This window comes from Diadema antillarum, unplaced genomic scaffold, assembly GCF_040938485.1.
Source record: "Diadema antillarum isolate AM-2024a unplaced genomic scaffold, OU_Dant_1.0 seq00000127_RagTag, whole genome shotgun sequence".
Classification (NCBI taxonomy): domain Eukaryota; kingdom Metazoa; phylum Echinodermata; class Echinoidea; order Diadematoida; family Diadematidae; genus Diadema; species Diadema antillarum.
The window spans coordinates 875,179-898,426 of record NW_027271206.1 but is presented as its reverse complement, the minus strand read 5'-3'; the positions used below and the strand labels follow the sequence as shown (position 1 = coordinate 898,426).

Here is a 23,248-nt window from a genome sequence, read left to right as displayed (position 1 = left end):
GGCTGATGAAACGAAAGTGCACAGAAAGGACAGACAAGCAGACAGACAGACAGACAGACAGACGCACACACGCACAAAAAAGCACACAGACACACAAACACACTGACACAGAGATACACGGATGCTACAGTAACACACAGCCTATCGGATTGTACGCAAAATGGGAGACAAGTTAATAATAATAATAATAATATAAGAAAATCATGTTTTGTTGTTGTTGTTTTTTCATCCTATAGGTATAGGCCTAATAAGAATAATTATTGTTCTGTTATTATACGAAAATACTAATGATTTTATACAGAAGATACATTGTTATACTTTTATGTCAAAAATAAACATGTATAGAATTGTGCATCTATAATGGGGGACTTTTGAGGTGATAATGCCTCGTCACCTTTTCTATTTTGAGTGTGTGGTTATTCCTATTATTCAGGTTTCACCACTAGAAACACGTGAAATTTAATATTTCATCAACTTTTTTTATTTTACTTTTGATTTTGATAAACCTTCTCCATTCCATTTGTCTGATTCCACTTTCTTCATAATAAAAAGCACATTGTGTGGATACCATGGTATAAAAAATATTTTGTTGAAGCTTACCTCTAGCATTTTTTGTCGAATAGTAAAGTTGCCCAAATTTCTGCTATGCATCCATAGATGCCATTGCCTCGGTGTAGTTATGGAAACAAAATTTCTTGTGCATAGAAGTTTACGGTAAATAGCATTGCCTCAGGGCGTCCGTATTTCTATTTTTTTTAAGAGGTTGAAAGTGTTTTAAAACATTTTTCGCAGCCACTACTTCACGGACTCTTATAGATTTTATGAATATTAAACGATATGTCCATATTTGCTGGACCCTATTGCACAAAAGCTGAGATCAATCATAAGTCAAAAATCAATCATAAGTCAGAAAATCAATCATAAGTCTGTACTTGAATACTCAATTCTGATTGACAGACACCTAACTTAGCCAAGTATCAACAACTTTACTCAGAACTGACTTATTATGCTTGCATCTTTTAATCGTGATTCGGCAAGGTTAGTACTGCTCAATCTAGTACTCAGTACTTGTCCACGCGACTGGTATGTAACATACAGAAGAGTTTGTTCGCAAAAACCGTAAGTCCATTTTTGAAGATTTTGAAGTACGGTCTCTGTCATATTGGCTGCACAATACTGACTTCATTGAGATTGAAACAGTGCCGTACATATACGGCACTGGATTGAAATATTACATAACGCCATCTATAGTTAGCAACTACCATAAGTTTACGTGCGAGCACACTAAACATGCACAGTGTGTACGTGTACAGTATGTACGCACGTAAACATCGTTTATAGTACATAGAGCTTCGATCGACTAACGGTGAGTGGAACGGATTAGGTAGGCCTACTTGTAACGGTACAAACCGTTGATTTCTCATTAGATCTTTGGTTTTTGCAGTCACATCGAACACAACGGACGACACACAACTGCCACTGTGGCTTCCTGATACTAGCACAGGTAAGAAGTAGCTCTTGAATTTTTCAGTTTGTTGTTCTGCTGAGTGGTCGACCTAACGTTCGACCGATGCTTCATGCAATCAATCGTAAACAGAGCAGGGACGGACAGGCTGCCGGGGCAAGTGAAGTGTGACTGGGACTTCAATTGGAAATGTTGTTGTATTGATTTTACCCGACTCGATTTAAAAAGCGACAAAGAGGCCGTCATTTGGCCTCCGCCTCTATTATCATACGCTATCAACAAAGTGAAACCTACAAACACTGTTCAAAATTAATGCCTGTCCGTTCTGTTTGTGTTAGCTGTTCGACATTGCATGTTTTCTGTCATTTCTCTTTCATAATCATAGATCGTTTGGTGGGTGAATACCGCCGTATTGGTTTCGTGCGACACCTGTACACTGTGTGTGCGTTACGAATGGGAATGGCATGCATCGGCGTTATTTCAGATGCAGGCGAGCGACACCCACGCACAGACTAGTGGAGGCATACGGCTTCAACACAGCGAGCGCAGTCGACGAATCGGCGGTGCACCAGCGGGCTGATGTATGAATGAGTCAGCGCAGAAATACGCCCGACAGCCGTCGTAGTCGCAACTCACCGGCTGCTTTTGGTGGCTTGAAATCTCATCACCCACCTGTGAATTACTGGGGTGAAAATGTAGATCAGGAGTCGCCGGCTATCCTGTGAGCAGGGCTGGGGATTCGGCTCGGATTATCAGCTGCCTATATCCAGAAGATTATCATAGGAGAGGCGAGAATCCACCTTGTTTTCGTACAAATGAAGCAGCCTACATTCTCCACTGAATTGAGATTTAGTTGACAACAACGAAGAAGGTGTTGTTTTTACCAGTTTTGCTGTTATCTGCAAGTTTTTGTTTTACGACCCTAAAAATTGTTCATTGGCTCATTAGGATTCAGTAAGTAATGAATGATGTATCACGTTTTAATTGTGTGCAGTAGTGACATTATGAAATTATGCACCTCCTGACAATAGATTTTTGAGTGATTTGGACCAGCGACGATCAGGCCGTTTGGACTGTGGACAGTGCAGTTGATTTTCTGTATGTTTTCAGAACTACTGGAATTAAGAGACGTATAATCATGAAGGTAACAGTGTGCTTTGGTGCCATCAAGATTATCGTTCCTTGTGGCGAGGGCACGTCAACCATCGGCGAGCTCATCGAAAAGTCTGTGCAGCGATACAAGAAGGCCACAGGACGGGTGAGTACATGATGTAGAATGTAGTGTTGATTAGTTCTGTTACAATAATATGACTATTTTCTCTCCATGTGCAAGTTTTCATGTTGATACTTACAATTTGTCATACCTCTGTATGTGTAGGGTCCTGCTGTGCTACGTACTTGTAGTTGATGAGATTATCTTTCATTAGAATCTACCCTACATTATGTAAATTCTCTCCAGAGCTTGCATAGTGATAGAGATTAATTATGCTGGAGCTTACCTGTAAATTCCAGAAATTCAGCCCAGAAGTGGATGTCTGACATCATCTTTTTTTTTTTTTTTTTGCTTTTGTTTAAAGATGCCTGGATTATTAGCAGTCCCTTAGTTGAGTCATCTTGACTCTTTAGATTCATGATTATTTTGTTTTTAGTGTTTTTCCACGACTTTGCCAATTTTTCAACTTGTACAAGGTTGACATGGGGGAGGTTAACTGCATCTTATCTTTTGAAAAAGGAATGGATGGGTTTATCAAACTTTGTTGTTGGATGGAAACTACTGTGTGTATGCTGAATAGGGTATAAATAGTAGATTCTCAGTTCATATCGCTTCCTAGCGTGTGTCGCTACTTGAACTTTTCCAGTGAATGCATACCAGTATCATGTGATCTTCATTTCTGATATTGCTGTACTTACGAGATACATTGTACTCAAACATGACTCGCAGAGACTCCAACCCCAAGCACCTTCTGATCTGGAGATTCTCCCGCCCGAAACCCCTGGCAAACGGGAGACTCCAAGTTGATGTGTGCAAAGCGCGAAGTTCCTAGGGTTCTACAAATGTAGATGTTCTCTGGTGCTATCTAAGGCTTTTTTTTTCAACATACAATAGCAATAAGTAAGAAATCCTTTCCACCGGGAGACACAGAGCCAGGGCGGGAGAAATCAAATCTCCAACTGGAGAACGGGAGATTTTGCAAAACTGGGTTTTCGGCAGGAGATCTCCCGTCGAAAACGGGAGAGTTGGAGTCTCTGGACTCGCCCCACCCCCCCCCCCCCCCCACACACACACACACATTACAGCCCTGGTAAGAGTGCATGTTTGATGACACAGACATTTGGATTTGTGTACATTTGTACACACACACACACACACACACACACACACACACACACATTCATGAATTACTCTGACCTTTCTTCTGATGGTGAACCTTTATTTTGTAAACAGTGTTCTTTATGACCAAGCTACTTTCTGGGGTGCAGTGTGAGGATTTGTCTAGACTTTGGCAGTAAACTGCTCTGTTTGTGTTCATACTGGAGTATGGAAGAATGAATTGGTTAAAGGGGACCTCCAAGCGTAGGAAGACTTTCGTTTGTTTGTTTTTGCTTTATAAAAACACATGGCAATGAAATTTGATGTAGATAGTAGTATGGCTAAGATTTCTGTGAAGAGAAAATTAATGAAAACATTGATGCCATTTTCAAAGCTTTATCGAGTATTTAGAGTGCAACTTTTGTTATGAAGTGCACTTTCCTGATGCATGTATGTCTAGTACTTATTGCAAGCTTGTACCGGTAAATTATTTGGTCCACTGAATTAATTCTGTTACAGGGTGTGTACAGTTCTGGTTGAGGTGAGGATTTAGCTTTTAACGTTTTGCGAGATATTGAGAAACCACTCTATGAGATGTCAAAGAGCATGCAATTCTAAGAGGTATCAACAGTTTATTTGATGAAAATCGGTTTTGAAATGGCTGAGATATCCAAAAACAATGTGAAACAAAGAGATCCTAATAAAAGGCGTGGCCTGTCGCCTTTTATTATTATCACTTTTTTGGATTAATCTCAGCCATTTGAAAATCAACTTTCATCAAATAAACGATGAATCCTTCTTGAAATTACATGCTCTTTCATATTTCATAAGAGGTTTCTCATTATCTCACTTAGGAATGTTCAAAACATGAATCCCCACCTCAACCAGTACTGTACAGTCCCTTTAAGGTCTGACTTTTGCTTCAGAACGAAAGAGCTTCAGGAGCAGATCAAGTTTTTTAAAAAAGCTTTGCTTGTACAACCTAACATGTCATCTCATAATGCTTTTTCTTACTTTGTTGTACCTCAGACCTTCATCATCTGACCTTGCATGATTTATTAATATCAATTTTATTATGATCAACACGTACAAATTGTTGCTTTTGTTGATAACTGAACAATTGCACGATGGCAGTTCTGATAAACAGACATCAAATGCACTTGCAATTTGACATAGCGATGAAGAAACTTCAAAGTTTGAATTGCAAACTAAAGTTGAAATCTGTGGGCCCTAGATTCAAAAGATAAAAGTGTAGGCTCCTATGTATTATGAAATACATTACCTTAGTTCCATACTATACTCACAGAAGGGTTAATGGGTAGTCCCCTACATGTATGATCACGTACATGTAAATGAGTCACATACATTGTACTTCCACTTCAGGACATACAATGTAGACCTACAGGGAATTTCAAGTAACTCTACATTTACAGACTGTGCCTCAAAACATCAACCACAACTGGGGAATAATGTAGGCCCTATGCATTGTACAAGTTTGCATAATTGCATCGAGTGAAGTAGGGTTACAGAGCATAAAACTAGGCAAAAGATTGCACAAATGTTGTCCTTCTGTGAAGCTGAAAAGGAATTTTTGAGATGAAAAACGTTGTAATCCGTGACTTTGTTTTGTGTGAACCGTGTATAGGCCTACGTAATGTAGCAAAAATGGCATCCTTTGCTAGTGGTGCCCTTTAATACCCCTTTTATGCTGCACACAACTTTAATAGCTCGCTTCTGAACCGAGATAACTTATGCTTGCATTTTATAAGTCGTTTTATACAGCAATTCTCGACCACCAATTAAAGCTTAGGTTCGTCGGTCAAGTCTTTCATCCTTTTGTTTTGGTGAATGTAACTAATCGTCCCCACACTAGCAAAGGAATTGCGCGTGGACAAAGGCCTGCCAATTTCAATAGAGTACGCCCGCCCGCGGTCCGCTTAGACAAAAGGAGGATTAGCAGGTTCTTCCTTCTCAGGTGGACAAAAGACACTATTCCAGGGCCCGGGACTATTGCTTTAGTTGCAAATACAGGATCTGGGACTAAAGGACTCAGATTTGGGAATGAATTACTGAGGCAAAAAGAGAAATTGCCAAGACAAAATAAACTGCTAGTATCTTTGGAATCATACAATTCTAGAAGACAATTTTGTTATCATTTAAAAGAGGAGATATTGCTCTAAAACTTTCTCACAGAGTCAAGGGAGCGTTCCATTGAAGAAAAAACACGACTGACTCTTTTTTTCCATACTACACGAAAATCTTTAATAACTTTTTTGATGTATCAATTATTTCTGCAATATTTCAAGTTGCATGCAAGACCAGAGGATTTTTCATGGTAACCTATCGCTCCCTCCCCTCACATCAGCGTGCCTTGTGTGCTTCCCGCAAGTGCAAAAATTCAGCACTGGCAGTACTGTATGCACACTTTCTTACGACTATAAACTTAGTATCTAGTAATTTAGTGATTTATAGCCCCTTGTATACGTGCGTGTAGGATACCTATACACATTACTTTTTTTGATAAGTTAGTGAACTGTGCTGGCTTTTATCAGTACAATCTAGTCGGATGGTACAATTCTGCACTCTTGCAAGGTTGTTGCAGTTGGAAGCTTGTGTCAACCAATCCTCCCCAAATGCATTGTGTGCGTGCATAGTTATTGTCTCAGTCTGCACATACATGTACATACACACTCACACACACACACACACACACACACACATGCGACCTTGCCCGACAAGTTTTGGAGTCACACTGGGGTCAAACCTAGTAAATACACCTGTTGTTTTGTCCTTGACCTAAGACTACTTCACATACACTGTGCAGCAGAGTTCTGTATGAATTATTGTTGATATGATGCTGCATAACAAATGAACTTGAAAAATCATTTTCGGAGGGGAGGCTGTCAGACGCGAGTTGCTGTTGCGACAGTGTACGCCCTCATCTCCATGATGAAAACAGGGGGAGGTGGAAATTCAATATAAGAGCGAGCACAAGAGCAGCTGCAGAAGTCATAGCTCCGCGAGTCCTTAAAAATTTTGAATGACTTTACAAGGTGCCTGGGGTTAAATGTGTGTGCCGGAATACCATCGCTGTGTATCAACGAGGCTGCTGCCTGCTATGTGTACAAAATATCTGTGTGCATGTGGTTGCTGTTCAGGCAACATGCATGGATACCTTCCTGATCTAACTGATCTTGTTCACGCAGTCAAGGTGCTATATGAACCCCATTACATTAGATGATGACGGTCGATGTTCGAAAACACCATGCTCTAGCACAGATACTTGAGAGAAACTGGTCATTTTTGCATGAAAAATACAATGTATGTGGATCCCATGCCGTTAGTGAGAACTTGAACTGTTGAAATGAAAGCAATGGATGTGAAGATACAATCATATTATGGCCAAAGAAGAAGCACACAGCCATCTGAATGTCATCATTTTTAATGACAGTCATGCGCTGTTGTAACTGCCCCCCCCCCCCCCGAAAAAAAAAAAATTGAAAGAATCCTGTCTGTATTTACTATTAGCAAGTATGCATCTCAAATCATGCATAATCTGGTCATGGCATGGAGCTACAGTATTGGCTGTATAGACAGCGAAAGGGTTCTTTGCAACATTCGTACAATGTACAATTTTATAATACAGGGCTGGACAATAACTTCTGTCTTTGGTGGCCTATTCAGGCCACTGAAATTTATAGATTTGAAATTTTGATATTGAAATAAAATTTGAAATAAAAGGAAATATAAAAGATTCATTCTAGATTTTAGCTGCCCCATCAGGCCACTAAAAAGATAGCCTTTTTGAAAATTTAATGGCCCGACATCAATTTTTAGTGGCCCCAGGCCACTGCTATGAATGTTGAGCCCTGATCATATGACGAACTGCCTGTCCTGTCAATAAATCACCCAACTCCAAGAACTCCTTCATGCCAGAGTTTGATGATACATTGATGCAGGGAGGTGGCAAACACCTACAAGGTACGCCATTACTACAATTGTATGTGTGTGTGTGTGTGGGGGGGGGGGGGGGGGGGGATAAGGGTGGACTATGCAGTTTGTTGGTGGAAGTCAAGTGGATGAAAGTCAAGCTAACCTTTGCCTCCCAGAAAATGTACTGTTTGAAGAGGTCAAACCATTCAGACTCCAAATGCCCACCCAGAATCAAGCAAAGCCTAACTCATGGAGTCAAAGCACCTCATGGCCATGATACGGTACATGTAGTGTATGTAGAAATCTGTGTGGAAGAAATGTTATTTGCAATCTTTGCTTTTGTGCACTTTATTTTATACAATACAGAAATTATGTAGTTCTCAGAAAATTCTCACAAATTATGTCATCTTGCATTTATAAGTAGTTTTCAGCATATTTTCCCCTGCCTCAAATCATGTTTATTATGAACAATAGTTATGTACAACACCAGGTGTTAAAAATACCCATCACAGGGTCTACAATGTACAGTTGTACGATGTACTTGTACATGTTACATGTACATGTACATGTACATATTGTAGGTCCTATTGTTGTGTACATGTTCATGCTGATACTCTGTAGCTTCCAAATATGGCTCACATCATTCAATACTATCAAATTGGACTTTTTTTTTAGAGTTCCAGTTGTCATGTGAATAACACGCTTGATTTCATTCAGCATTTTCTCTTTATAATAAGATTTGCAGAAGTTACACCACTTCAAGATGGATACATGGTGTAGTAGGCCTACGGTGTTTAATACCAAGGAGGTATGAGAGAACTCATAATGTACCTCCTTGGTATTACTTCTGTGGGTGCACTTCTGTATACCTAGTGCAGATGCTGTTCTTCATGGCATTTAAACTTTGCTATTATGTGTGTCCATACAGTTTAACAAGAATAAACAGAGTTACCGACTGTTTTTGTTGTTGAGATGTAGTGTTTTCAATTCTGCACCCAAATATCCCCCTACATCTTATTAAAATGCTAACACTCAGAAGCAAATGCATTCCTAAATACATTTTGCTCACTGTAGAAAACCCACCTCCTTCAATACAGGTCAAATGCTACAATTGATGCAATTTAAACCGTCTGGCAAGATTGCCCGAGTTGGCAGCTCTGGAATCGCTCTGCCATGTGGCAAAGCACTAACAGATTAGGGAAAGGGCTTGAGCCTTTAGCCTCAATTTATGACCCGCTTCTTTGCCCATTGCTATCCAACGGACTCCCTGTGCCCATACCTGGCATCTCGCTGGCAAGTGCAGTTGTGATTCCAGTGCGATTGCATGCAATGTGTGTGAATGAAGAAGAAGAGATTCCTGCACAACAATGGGGAGAGAAAGAAGGGGAAAGTGGTTCCTTTAGTTCTGATTGCTTGGCCTGGCCATGACATCACTCAGAATTCTGGGTGAATTAAGAGCAGTGACAGGCATTGGACATGCAGGAATTCAGGCCTACCAAGGGGCTGGAACGGCTGCAATCCAGCAAATCCAGCCGTAAATGCGACCACCTTATTATTGCAGAAATCTTCAGGGGGGAGTCATCCCTTGGATCTGACTGAGCCCAGGCTGATGTTTCATCTTCTTCTTCTCCTGCTTGTGATGGGAACTGGGGGGGGGGGGGGGGGGGGGGGGGGGGATGGTGCTCTCCCACTAGGCTACCCAGCAAAATTACATCTATCGACATCAGAATCATTTACATGTAACCCAGAATACCGAAGAAGGGGATGACTCTACCCTGTAGTTTTATCCCAGACCTAGGTCATGTAGGATAGCATCTGTCTGTTTTCATTTACATTTAGTTCCAGCTTTCTAACATTTCTTCAGGTATTCCTATTTGCTTTGAGCATTTTATTTTTATTTTTTTTTGGGGGGGGGGGGGTGGATTCCCCCCCCCCAATCGATGGGCCCTACATGTACATGTACATATACATACGTGTACGATGTGTAGTATTTATAATAAGCAAATATAATAATACGTATTTCTGTATGTAGAGAGTAGGCCTGCCCCTACAGCTCAAGTTATTGATTAGCAGCTTGTGTTTCATTTCATACTGAATCTAAATCTATCTCTTTGTCATTTTGTGTGGTAATGTCAGAGATGTGGCCAGTGTTGAAAATGCTCCTTGCCGTTTCGAGTGGATGAGTGGTATCTGTAGTCCACTGGCCTCACCATTGCTTGGCAGTGTTTACAGTGCACATATCACACCACAGCAGGAAATGGCAACTGTCACAGGCAATTAATTAGCATCATATGTCAAACATCACAGCTCTGGGTGGCTGCACATTGTACAACAGCCCTCAACAAGCTGAGGTGGCCTTTAAAACTTTGCTCAAGAGGTGACATCTCAACCTTTCCTGGGATACAAAACTGTTCTTCCCACCCCCACCCCCCCCCCCCCCACCCTGAAACTCATTTACAAGTTTGTACTATAATATATTAGGTTTGATTGGTTGACAGGTTAAACTGATTTTATCCCTGATACGGTGAAGGTCTGTGTACTCCACGCTGAGTACAAAAGGCTTGGAATGCTGGCTTAGTCACGCAGTTGTGCATGACGACAATGCGGTGCAAAAAGGTGGAAGGCGGAGGAATAAACAAGCTTACAAGTGTCAAGGAGTTTGCATCTTAGCAAGGTCGTAACTTGCATTTGAACTTGCCCGAAGAATGATTGAACTATATTTAGTGTTGTGTATGATACTGGTGACGAAGTTCGAGATGTTGTAGGCCTTCAACAAAATAGTATCAAGGCATCGGGCTGTGGAACAGTTTCTAATTTGGGGGGGGGGGGGGGGGGAGGGAGGTGCACTGGCTGCTGGGTGCTGGCTTTTATCGTGACTTTTTTTTTTCCTTCATATTTTTTTCTTTTGAAGAGCCAAAAACAGTGTGTGTGTGTGTGTGTGTGTGTGTGTGTGTTGTGGGGGGGGGGGGGAATGCTATTTGGCAGATGCCCTTTGCCTACCCCCCCCCCCTTTCCACAGCCCCTGGATATTTCTGTCACTTGCCTAAGGGTGATTTGATATGAGCTGTACAGCCAGGAGAGGTACAGTACCTGTACAACTCATTGAAACTTGTATAGATTTATATTACTAATACTATGGATTAAAAAAAAACAAAACAGTAGGCCTATGTATTATGCTGATTTTAGGTGGTAAACAGTGCGGGGAGGGGGATAGATAAGATTTAGTTTGATTCAAGGGGAAGGAGAGGGGTAAAGTTTTACAAGTTCAGTGCATTTGAAAACAAAAAGGATTCAGTACCGCAATTGTACCTGATAAACAGATTGAGATGTGCATATGTATGAATCACATAAAAAAATAAACATCAGCATAAAGTCAACTCTTTCCAGGATTGTGTGATCATTCAGATTGAAAGACAACAAAAAACAAACCTATTTTGTCATCTTCTGTTTCATGTGGATACCTGTATAGTGTGCCCTGTACAAGGAAATACATGAGGCAATTGGTGGAGATATTGGAACACACAAAGAATCTGAGGAATGCTGCTAATAACCCATTATGAATACCACAGTGATGATACTCAAAGTGCTGACCCTGGAAGCATTGTTAACTCACAGGTTTTATAGTAAAAGAAGACTTTACACCTTTAATCATACATCTAGGCCTATGTCTTTCCAGGTATACATAGGGCCTACAGGTACAATGTAGGCCCTACATTGTACCTTTCGTGCCCAGATGCGGAATAATCCACTATGAAAACACTCCTTCTTTCATCATTGTGGATGATCTATGAATTATTTTTACAATTTTCTTCAATTTTTTTTTTTTTTTTTTTTTTTTTGGGGGGGGGGGTCAGAATTTAAGTGTGTTGTGTAGTATGAGATAGGTTTACATGTATTTATGCACAGTGTGTTGATTATTTATCAGTGCTGAATGAATAATTATGATGATGATAAATATAGGCCTATCTGCACAGCAGCATGTAAGCTACATACATGGTGTACATGTAGGGCCTACAGCTGTATAATTGAATGAGATTCTGGGCACCACTGCTTTGTGTTTATCTAAGAGGTTTTCCCAGGAACAAAGACACTCTAATTGAGATGTCCATGAGCAAACATAATGGTATAATTGTATCTTTCTCCATAAATGGAGATCAGAATCTGTGTGACTATCTTGGTAGCGATTGAGTGGGCGCATTCCGGCCTATGTTATTTTAAGTGACTCATTGGGGCGGATAACCCAACAAGACATTGAGGGCCATTCATTAATTTTCATTGATGGATTCTTACACAAAACAAAGCTTCGTGGACTGGGAGTAGAGGGGGCGGGCCAGCCACCCAGCCAGGGAGGGGGCGCTTGACGTGGATCATGGACTGTGTGGCCGGGGCATCTACAAATGTATGTGTATTTTAGCAGTGCAAATGGGATAGTGTGTGCATTGTGTTTCCTCCTCCGTGTGTGAATGAGCTGTCCTGGTGGCTATTGTAGTCACTACAATTGTAGCCTCACAGAGTTTGAGTCATTAGCGTCAAAGCTGCATTCTTCCAGCTCACAAAGGGCTAAAATGGGACTGGGTGGAACTTGGCCATTCAACTAGGGATGAGTTGTCCAATGGGTACTGTACTGTGCACAGGTGGTGTAACATGTACTACATCGTGTGATGTCTGGGTATACAGACATGTACTTCAAGCTCCATGGTATACCCAACTTCGAACAGAGACAGAGGCATGGATACATCACAAATTTACTTCTCGATGGTTTTACCCGTTAAGTACGAGTCCCGAGTATACTTGGGCAGGTGTCTATGAGAAATGCGTGTTGTAGCAAAATCAGTCCGTCCTCAACGGGTTAACATGTTCTCTAGTTTGTAGGACTTTGACAGACAATAACTATTGAAAGCTTTTATTGCTAATTGTACAGCATACATGGATACAAATGGGCCTGTAGGCTGTATTCATCATGTACTGTACACCTGTTTATTCACTTCATATTTGCTGAAATAAAAAACATTCAAATGTTTACATTGAAATAGCAGATTTGTAGTCTTATTGTATGATTTTAATACATACCGGTACAGTGTCCTCTTGAAGAATAAGAATATCTTCCAGTGCCTTTTACCACATATGGTTTAATGTTTGCCTGTGTGCCAGTATTTATCAAATATTTAGGCCTACCCATTTTGAAACTATTTTTGCCATTTTGAATAGCAATGAGGTAATCATGTACTATGTATTTTGAATGTATTGGAAATACAATTTGTAAACTTTGACTGTAAAATTGGTATGGCATGGTTTATGAATTATGAATGTCTTTTCCACCAAAGAATTGTCAATGAAAGAAGGCACACCTGTAGCACTGTACCTGATGAGTAATGTCCATAATTCACATTAAACACTGTATATATCAGTACTAAAAAGACAAGGCCTAATGCATCATCATACTCCTGTTCAGAAAAATGAATATAATGGTTTGTCATATTGTATATTCAAAAGATACTTTTTGATAAGAACAGTTTGTAATTAAATGCATTGAATTTGTAAACTTCGCTGGAAGCCTCAATAAAGATACCTTCTGATACATAATAATGTATTTTATAAAGGTATGAAAATACTGATGTCTTCATATCTTGTGGTTCAAAGAGCAAACCTATGTCTTTAAGTATTTGTTTATTGTGAGAAGTGTTCTGCATCATACATATTTTGATTCAATCTTCTTGAGCTCTCACAATCCTCTAGGCTTGGTACGTACACCTTATCTTGGATAGAACTATCCTCGACAGCTCCCCATGATTTTCAGTGTGGTCATAAACGTGGGGATATGTCCGTGATGTGGACATCTCCTCATAAATCATGGTCCCCCAGAGGGCAGATGCAGTCTTCAGATGCAATAACTCGGGGAGTAATTAAATTCTCCCCCACAAAAAAATTCAGAATGGGGAAAATGGGAAAAAAGGGAAAAAATAATGAGGAAGAAAACCGTTTTTTTTTTCCTTGTACGTATGATGAAGTAGTGTTGTCGTACAACAGCAGTGATTGCCATCCAACCAAGCCAAGGAAAAGCAGAACTGAAAGATGTTTCTACGGAGATGTGTATCGTATTTTATGTGGATAATAAATGACAGTGCATTGTGTTTTGGTATCATGAGAAAAGTGCAGAAGAAAGAGCTGAACAGTGACAAGGCTGAATGTTTCAACTTTCATCAAAAAAAAAGAAAAGACCTTGATGCAAACTCACTACGAAAGGTTGTATCGCTCACTGTAAAAAAAACAACACCAAAAACAGCTATAATTGGTGAAGTAACTGATAGAGAAACTCCTAAAGTAATGCTACATACATTTATTGTAGGTCCCTGTAACATTTAACCAAGCTGTGATTTTATTTGTTTATAATGAATGTCTTCTTGTCAGATGTAGGGCCTACACTAAATATATTTTAGTAAATTTATAATACATTCATTTCAGCTGTGTATTTGGGTATGTTTTTATAGAGTAGGCCTCTATATCCCTAATACTCAATAGGATTTTATGCTGTCAAATGACATGCTTTTATAAATTCAGTTCATCTTCAATGTTGATTTTCTCATGTGATGCTGGCAAACTGCATTTTAAAAGAGCTACATGTAGATGGGAATACCAGAGATACACATAGAGGCCTAAACTGTATTAAAAAGCATTGTGACAATTACTAGTTTAGTCTTTAGATTTGAATCTAGCCCTTCCTCCATGAATGATGGGTAGAGATTTGATATTGGCACTGGCAGGTGAGTGAGAGTGGTGTGTGTTACCATCAGGGTGTTCAGACGCAAAAATCTATACTAAAACGGTGTAGCCATACCAAAACTGTATAGCTATACGATGAATTTATACGTCTGAATACTGACTAACGTAATGTCGTATAATGAAACGACATATAGTGAAATGACAGTCAGAGCATTGTTTCGAACTACAATGTAGAACTCGATAACAAATCAGCATTCCATCATGTCCATGTGTGTCTGAACGTATGGCGACCATAGAATGTTATAAAGGGCGGGGCTTATTGTGAGTGTGCAGGAAAACCTCTCACTAGCAACGACATCATGATCATAACAACATGCGCAGTTGGAAACTGCGCATCTATACAATGTTTTCCAGAATGGTCGAGATTAGTGTCTTAATGGTCTGTTGGCTACACGATGGTATAGGCCCACAGAACTTAACAGGTAGAATGCTCAAGCACAGTCTCAAAGGGTAGCCAGCATTCGTTCAAGTATTAGTCTGGTTTTCAGACCTCTTGCCAACTGGGCTCGGCAGCAACATAAGTCGCTTCCCGGCGACAAAGTCGCCGCCTTTGTCTTTGACAAAGGCAAGACAAATCCAGCTAAACCTACTCCAGTTTTTGATGTTGGGGGCGTCAATATCCTGTATAGCAAAATGATACAAGAAGGGTCTGGAAGCCTGTAGCTCAAGTTAGTCCGAAGACTTACCAAAATGGCAGCGTGTGCACGCAACTGGCTATAAAGCTAAGCGTGAGTTGCGAATGGGCTTGAGCATTCTACATAAAAAGTTCTGTGTATAGGCCCTAATTCTTTATAAGTTGTTTCTTTATCAGGTTTTGGTATAAACTGTTTTGCATCTAAGCAGGGGGGTTTAGAGTGTTTTTATATAAAGGACAGCTGCCCCCTATCAATCAGACAAGTTTCCATTCAGACTGTTTGTAGCAGAAAAGCTTTCACTCTGTGGACTCTCAATGCACTGCTCTTTGTACGAATGATGTAACAGACCACTGCTCCCTTCAAATCCCCCTGCCCCCTAATCCAAATATACAGTACAAGGGGATGGGCTCACCCAGCATGTAAACCTTAACACTGGATTACACCATGCACAATAACAGTGTAGGTCAGTTTAGCTTATGCTGATACCCGTTCACACCCCATAGATTATCTTCCTATGCACCTAGGCAAACCGTCTTGAATTTCTTGGGTGTAAAAGTCTTTCTTTGTATTTGTATCGATCTGTTGGATTTTTTCAGTCTGAAATCTCTCTCAAATGAACTTCTGTTAAAGACACTGATGAAAATAATGATGAAAATTGTGGCAAATATTACCTTCCTGACGTTCCTCACTCCATAATAGAACTCTGTATTGTTCAACCATTGTTCAGTTGGTGCATTCACAGTTGGGTTAAAAGTTTCTGCAGTGTATTGTGTGGTAATATGAAATGTGAATGCAGATACACGTAGAATGCGCCATTAAATATATAGTGTACATTGCAAAACACAGCCCTGATAAATGTTTAGGGCAGCAATTCAAACTTCACTTGGAATTATGCGATACTGAGTGTGAATCATGTCTTGAAACACTGGCTGATTTTAAGAACTCAGGTGCCTTTGCAAAAATTGTGATTTTCATGGGACTTTATAATCACCTTTAGGTCCAAAAGGTTCATGGGTTTGAGAAATTTTAGTTCAAAAGAAGTTGACACAACTCCACTTGTTTGCCATAGGCTCATCTGGTTAGCATCAGGAAAAAATTTGAATTCAATCTGAAAGGGGTAATTCATAAGAGATGGCATTGGAGTGGTTTATATCTGGTTTAGTCGATTTCCTAGAGCTTCAGGGTGGGCAGCTTGAGGGACTTTTACCTTGTTCCTGGTTTCTGCATTTAGGCCACTGATGTGGTATAGGCCTAATTGATCACCGCTGGTTGCATCCTAGCCACAGATGCTACGAGTACAACCCTCCAAACAGATTACATTGGTTACAATTTTATAAACAAATTTTATTATGCCTCTAAATCCATGTGTGCCAGAGACATACACAGGGCTTTCAGACGCAAAAAATTTATACTAGAACGGTATAGCTATACCAAAACGGTATACATGTAGCTATACGATGAATTTATACATCTGAACGCTGACTAACGAAACGACGTGCAACGAAACGATGTATAGCGAAACGACGGTCAGAGCATCGTTTCGAACGAGAACTCGATAACGAATCAGCATTCCGTGTGCGTCTGAACGTATGGCGACCATAGAACGGTATAACTGGGCGGGGCTTAATGGGAGCGCGCACGAAAGGCGACCCCACAGCTGTCACTCATGACTATACTGTAACAGCATGCGCAGTGGGAAACTGCACATCTATACGACGTTTCCCAGAACGGTTGAAATTAGTGTCAGAACGGTCTGTCGGCTATACGATGATTCTTTATGCGTCGTTTCGTTATCAAGTTTTGGTATAAAATGGCATGCGTATGAATAGGGGGACAGTTTGTCCACTTATTTGGTCCATGCTATTCCTCTTTCTATTCGTCATCCTTTGTTTTACCATGGGGCTACATGTTTAGTAAAGCTCCATGTAGGCCTACAACTGTAACCTGTACATCTCGTCATGAGCTTTGATATTGGTGTGTACTCGTAATGGTTGGGATGTACAGCTACAGGTGGGCATTTCTGCTGTAAAAGGGTACATATCAGGGATGTCGCTTTATTTTCTTTTCTTTCTTTTTTTTTTGCAATGTGCATTACCATCTTTTAGAACACATAATGAGAGATAACAACGCCCAAAACTTGCTTCAATTCAAAGAAGCAGTCTATTGCTATAGAATATTTGCTATTTATATAATGAAACATGGGGTAACATTAGCAACACTGGACACACATCTAGGCCTATGTACATACTTGTACATGAAGGTCAAATAATAATACTTCTTGTTGTTTTTCAACTGAATGGCATAATGTTGAGTAAAAAAGATAATAACAGCTCTAAAATTCTATCAAGCATTGTGTTTTATACTATACTTTGTGTATAAAGTACATATATTGGACAGACAAGACTATAAGGTCCTACTTTTTTTTTAATTTTGCGTGTGTGATTATCCTAACTTTAGTAACTTCAATAGATTAGCTGTTTGTAATTTTTATATGCAGATTTCCAAAGTCTGCATCCTTGTTTTTGCTTTTTTGTTGGCTAAAAAGAAAGAAAGAAAGAAAGAAGAATACACATGCTTTTTACATATGGGGTTAATATGGAAAGTAGCCAAGCAGGGATCAGGATTTTATATCAGTTTTTCGCTTTTTAATTGGTGCTTGAGAGTGTGTGTGGGGGGGGGGGGGCAGGGAGGGAACGGAGAGGAGGGGAATTGGTTGTTTGGTAAGGTCAGGCAGTGTGGCAACTAGAACTTGTTGGGCTAATATCAAAATCCAGTCACTGAGCATTCGCAAGTTAAATCTCACAGCACACATGCACCCAAAAAAAAAAAAAAAAAAAAAAATCATCCGCCGGAAATCGTTGACATGCTCTGGAGGAGTTCCTCCCGATATTTTGACAGGTGGGGTGGTGTACAATGTTTGAACTCCCTGTGCAGATTATGAGGTCATCCATGTTGGTAGTATTTTGGATAGGAAAAACAGGGCTCTAGCATTATCATGGTGTGCTTCAGGTATGAACTTGTAATTGAACTCTTCCAGTGAGTCCTCTAAACGTACAATTCCTGCCAAATTTCAATCGTATCTCACCCGAATGCGGATAGATACCCCACACTTGATATTGCTATTTTTGTCAAATTGAACATCAGACCATGAACATGTATTCATGAAGTATTCTGGACAAAACATGCTGACATAGATTTGTTCTTAAAGAAAACTCTCTAAAGCTTGTTTAAAGGCATCTTGCTGTTAAATGAAAGGGTTGTTTTTGTTGTATTATTAAAACAAAAGTAATGTTTAATGGCATGGAGTGGAGCAAGAGGGAAAGTTGTGATGCATGTAACATAATCTAGTACAATACAATAGGGCCTACATGAACAGCCGTACTTGAAATCATCGTGCATGTATACATCATGACTCTGTTTCAAAAGACGGACATTGTATTTCTGTCAGCTAAAAGTGATGCATAGGAATTGGAACGTGAAATGATTATACAAGGGGAGGGGAATGAGTACATTTGTAGTACCAAGCCTGTTTATCTATCAGCATAATGTGTGGATGATCTTTGAGCCACACCCCAAACTCGGCATTTTTCTCCAAGATCGAGCCGATTCCACTCTGCAGTGGTATACCAATCTATTATCGCTGGTTCCCTACGAGGTTAATTGATGCATTCCGAGGTTGAATTGTTCTCCAAATGCAAAAAACATGGGCAGCCCTCAAAAGTGAAGGCAAGTCCTCGCAACGCTCGCTGCCAGTGCAGGGCATTGTTGTCGTACGGTACCTGGCTTCTCGCAAGTTCAAGGGCGGGGCGGGCGAGTTCAAATGCTGCCGCAGCTCTCCCCCGAGATGCGGAGTTACATCCAATCCAGGGCAAAGTTAACAAAGTCGTGGAGGTTAATTTGTGAGCTTTAAAAGATTGAAGAACCTAATTTGATGATGACTCTCCTTCCTGACTTGAAGTTCATCTTTTACAAAGCCATAGTTTTGTAAGTTTTGCATGGGGCATAGGAGAAGAATTCTTATCAAATTTGCTACAAACCCACTGGCCTGCTTGCCTAGAACAACTGAAACTCACTGTTGGGGCAGTAAAATCAATTGGTTCTCATCTGTTTAAGAGGAATGAAAGCCTATAATATATTATTATGTGGATTGAGTGAATGCAAAAACCCATCAGGGAAAGTTTTAGAAAAATTGGACGATCGATTCAAAAGTTATGAATTTTTTAATTTTCAGGACTGCAGTCACCGGATATTAAAGACAACAATTTGTGATGTCGCACATGATTTAAAGAGAATTTGCAAAATTTTGTACTTCATGAAAAGTAAACTTAACCTCTACATGTTACTGACATACAATGTTTTATAGGGTATTAAATATTATTTCCCATGTCTTCCAGAAGAGGCAAGCCAAGTGCTTTTTTATTATGCTAGAAAAATGGAAAAAAAAATCTAATTATTGTTTACTGAATTTTTTTTTTAAATCTTTGAATTCTACCATCTGTGGGAAACCCTGAATATGGTAAATCTGGTCACTAGCAGATTTTTAGGTTCTTGAAGAATTTGGCAGATATTTTTGGCCATGATGATTTGTTTTTTTATATTGTTTATGCCTGTACAATATCACATACTCTGATAGCTCATAGGATCATGCAGCTCAGATTTTACAAACTTCAGTTATACAAACATTCTTTTAACTACAAAAATTCTTGTACAACCAGTCCTGTGACAGTGACTTGTGTAAAAAAAAGAAAAGAAAAAAGAACTTGTCAGGTGGTTTCGTGCAAGAAACACAGGTCCCGATATCAATAGTAGAATACTACAACTTGTATAAGTGTAGAATATTCTTGTTGCTATACTATATTCTTTACTATTGGTCAAGAAAATTAATCATCGTTTAGTAAAATGAATAGTTAAAATATTTCGGGATGTCAAGCAAATCAAGAGTGCTTTGCAAGGTTTACTGTCACTGAATAATCAAGACTACTAGTTTGACAGATCCAGAAAGACAATGTTATATTAACTTATAATCATGTCTTCTCTTTATGTACACTATTAAATGTGTAGGAATGCTAAACATCTTTTGTGGCCTAATAGATGGGTTCAGGAGGATTGGAATATTTTTCAGGGAATGATGGAGAGGGAGAAGGGACAGGTATGGATGGAAAAGAGCAGAAAGGAGGGGAGAGAGGGAAGGAAAGATATAGAGGGATGGAGCGTTGTAGTTGAAGGGTCACAGGGGTCAGACTAAAGTATGGCTGCTGTGCTGTGGAGTGTAGTTTTGGTAATGCAGAGGTCAGCGCATGACTAGTCTTATTTCTAAGCCTCATCATAAACTTCCATGATGGCAATGATCACAAATTACCTGATGATTGTATCTGAAGGATTGTGGTGTTATTAAAAAAGGACAGTTGATGTGGGTCTTCACTTTCTGAGTATTTTTCCCATTCTCCCTGTCCTTTCTACCACATTTCAAACGTAATCACTCAGTCTGATCATATAGGCCTACACAAGTAAGAACAATGTCAGATTGAGGCCCTGTACCCCCATAGTTGTCATACGCTGAAATAACAACAAAGGACTGGGCAGGTAACCGCTGCGTCTGAAAGCGAAGAATGGCGAAGAATGGTGGCTTAGTTTCACTTTCTGCCCCTGCCTTTGTGATCCGTATTGCTCCAGTGGTAGACGGAGTGAAGTCCTCTGATTCTTTTTCTTGAGTACTCTCCATTGTGCAGGTAGAAAGTGGTTTTGCTTACTGTTTTCGAGTGTGGCCAACTCCAGTCCTCTTCGGACGAATGATCCTGGGTGGCATCACCCATGTTTGTTGGACTGACAACTTGTACGTACAGTACATACCACAACGAGAGGCAGGTTGTTACTCAGAAGTTTTCTTGTCTGCGTGTCTGCCATCAAGAGTTGGGGTAAGAAAGCAGAATGTCGAACGTGGACTAGACTTTTTTGACCATGCAGTGTGCAGAATGCGATATCATATCAGCAATGTGTACAGCATACTTGTAGAGTTTAGATCTACAGTGTAGCTCTGAAATGCCGTTTGTGTTGCACACCAGAAGGGATTTTGTGTTTGTTAGTAATGTTACCCCAATTGTGCATTTATGGGATCTGTGAGATTTTGTTTGTGTGTGAATGGATGTAAAAGTGGCTGTTTTGAATTCATATCAAATGTTTTAGTAACATAGCTATCCTAGTATTCACAATCAATAAGCATGAACTACTTTGACACAAGAAAGGTACTGTGTGTATTATCAGAGGATTAGATAATGCTGGATTTCATTTTACATTTGTATGTCTATGGTGCATTCCTTTCATGATTTGTCACTACAGAAACTCATATACAGTTGAACCTCTCTTATCCGGCCTCCCTTTATCCGGATCTCTCTATTATACGGACGCAATCTCGCCGTGATTTTTTTTTTTTTAATTATTACGGGAGGAAAGGGGGATTCCCAACTCCTTGAGAACTCCTACACAAACACCCATGAATTACATATTACTTCCAACATGATTAACATACATTACATCAAATTTCCTTCCAAATTGCTTACCTTCAGACATTTTAACATCCCCAAACATCCCCAAATCATTGCAAGAACATGGACAGATTATGCGCTCGAGTCCTCTCATATCGTATTGCCACATATAGGTCCATACACAGCCGTCGATATGACAAGATAGACATGCATTGTTTCGAGTCATTGGCTGAGCAACGAATGATATTGAACACTCAAAAATTGTTCACACATAGTACACACACAAAGAGAGAGAGGGAGACCATCTAACAATGGCGACCTACAGTCGACTTTGCTGAGCCATGATGATCGAATTTTGAAGCGTAGTTTCGTCGACTCGTACTGTTTATTTTCAAGATCTACTTGATACATTTCTTAATAATTATTTAGGTAAATCATCCCAAGAATTTATAAAAGAAAATGATTTCATTCTTGCAAACACGAACCTCTATTTTGGGTCAGTTACTGAGTGTAACAATGAAAAGGTTGCAGTATACACATTACTACGTGTGGTACTACAATCGTATGGGCTACATCAGTACATGTGTATGTACAACGTGTACATGTATATGTACATAAAGCATTGAGTCTCCCGTATCCGGCCAAATCCCTTATCTGGATGAGCCCCGGTCCCGACTTGTCCGGATACGAGAGGTTCAACTGTGAGTATACTCAAGTATTTGTGAGCAATTAAACTGTGAAGTGAAAAAGACAATCTTTGTTTATGTTAGGAAAAGTTATTACTTTGGTATATATTTTCTTCTATGATACAGAGGTTATAGATCCATATATAATGCACAAGTACCACCACCACCACCACCATGAACAACAACAACATCAAGGTTTAGTCTTTTATTACAGACCTTTAACATGTGTGTGACTACATGTACCTACAATGTAGGAAAGCTTGATTGCACTTTTATTGTTGGTGTGAGGTTGTGAAAGGGAAATGGAACTCTTTACCGATTTACTTTGCTATGCACGTGTGAAGAGTATGAATTATACCAGCCTCCGGTACGGTTTAGTTGTAAAATGCTCATAATGCAGGGTGCAAGGTACACTGTACACTGTAGTACATTGTATATCTAGCGTTTTTGTATTTCAACAGTTTGATTTTACACTTACCTGCCTACTCTTTTATGAATCTTTGTTCAGGCTTGATATGAGTTCGCTAAAAGTATAATTAGCATTTAGAAGAAGCTACTGTGCATGTAAAGTACCAGAGAGTTTAATATTACATTGATGTGTTCACCACTTATTTGTAGGATGACACCCTAATGTGAGTGGCTAGCTTTTTTTTTTTTTTTTTTTTGTAATCAAGTGTTCGGAATAAAGTTTTTTCTGCTCCCTACTACTAAGCACTTTGGCAAACATAAAGAACATACAAATGTACAGTGTACTTTGATAGTTCATTCTGTAGTAAAAAAAAAAAAAGAAAGAAAGAAAGAAAAAAAAAAGTCGAGTGAAGTACATAGGACCCAAGAGGTAACCTCTGTGAGTAGGACTCTGTTTGTGTTAACTTGTAGGTACATGTATGTACAGTGTAGGCCCTACAACAATTGTATAGATGTCTTTCTCAAGACTTCTGTGCATTCCAAATGCC

The 23,248-nt window shown here is 39.7% G+C and overlaps 1 protein-coding gene across 1 annotated transcript in view; it reads left to right on the top strand.

The window, feature by feature from the left end:
• Positions 1-2,371: 2,371 nt before the first annotated feature.
• The window catches only part of LOC139727359 (partitioning defective 3 homolog), a 125,552-nt gene continuing 104,675 nt past the window's right edge, over positions 2,372-23,248 (top strand). Inside the window, exon 1 of the mRNA XM_071638319.1 lies at positions 2,372-2,723. Coding sequence (XP_071494420.1) covers positions 2,604-2,723 — 120 coding nt within the window. The 5' untranslated portion in view covers positions 2,372-2,603. The remainder of the gene's footprint in view (positions 2,724-23,248) is intronic.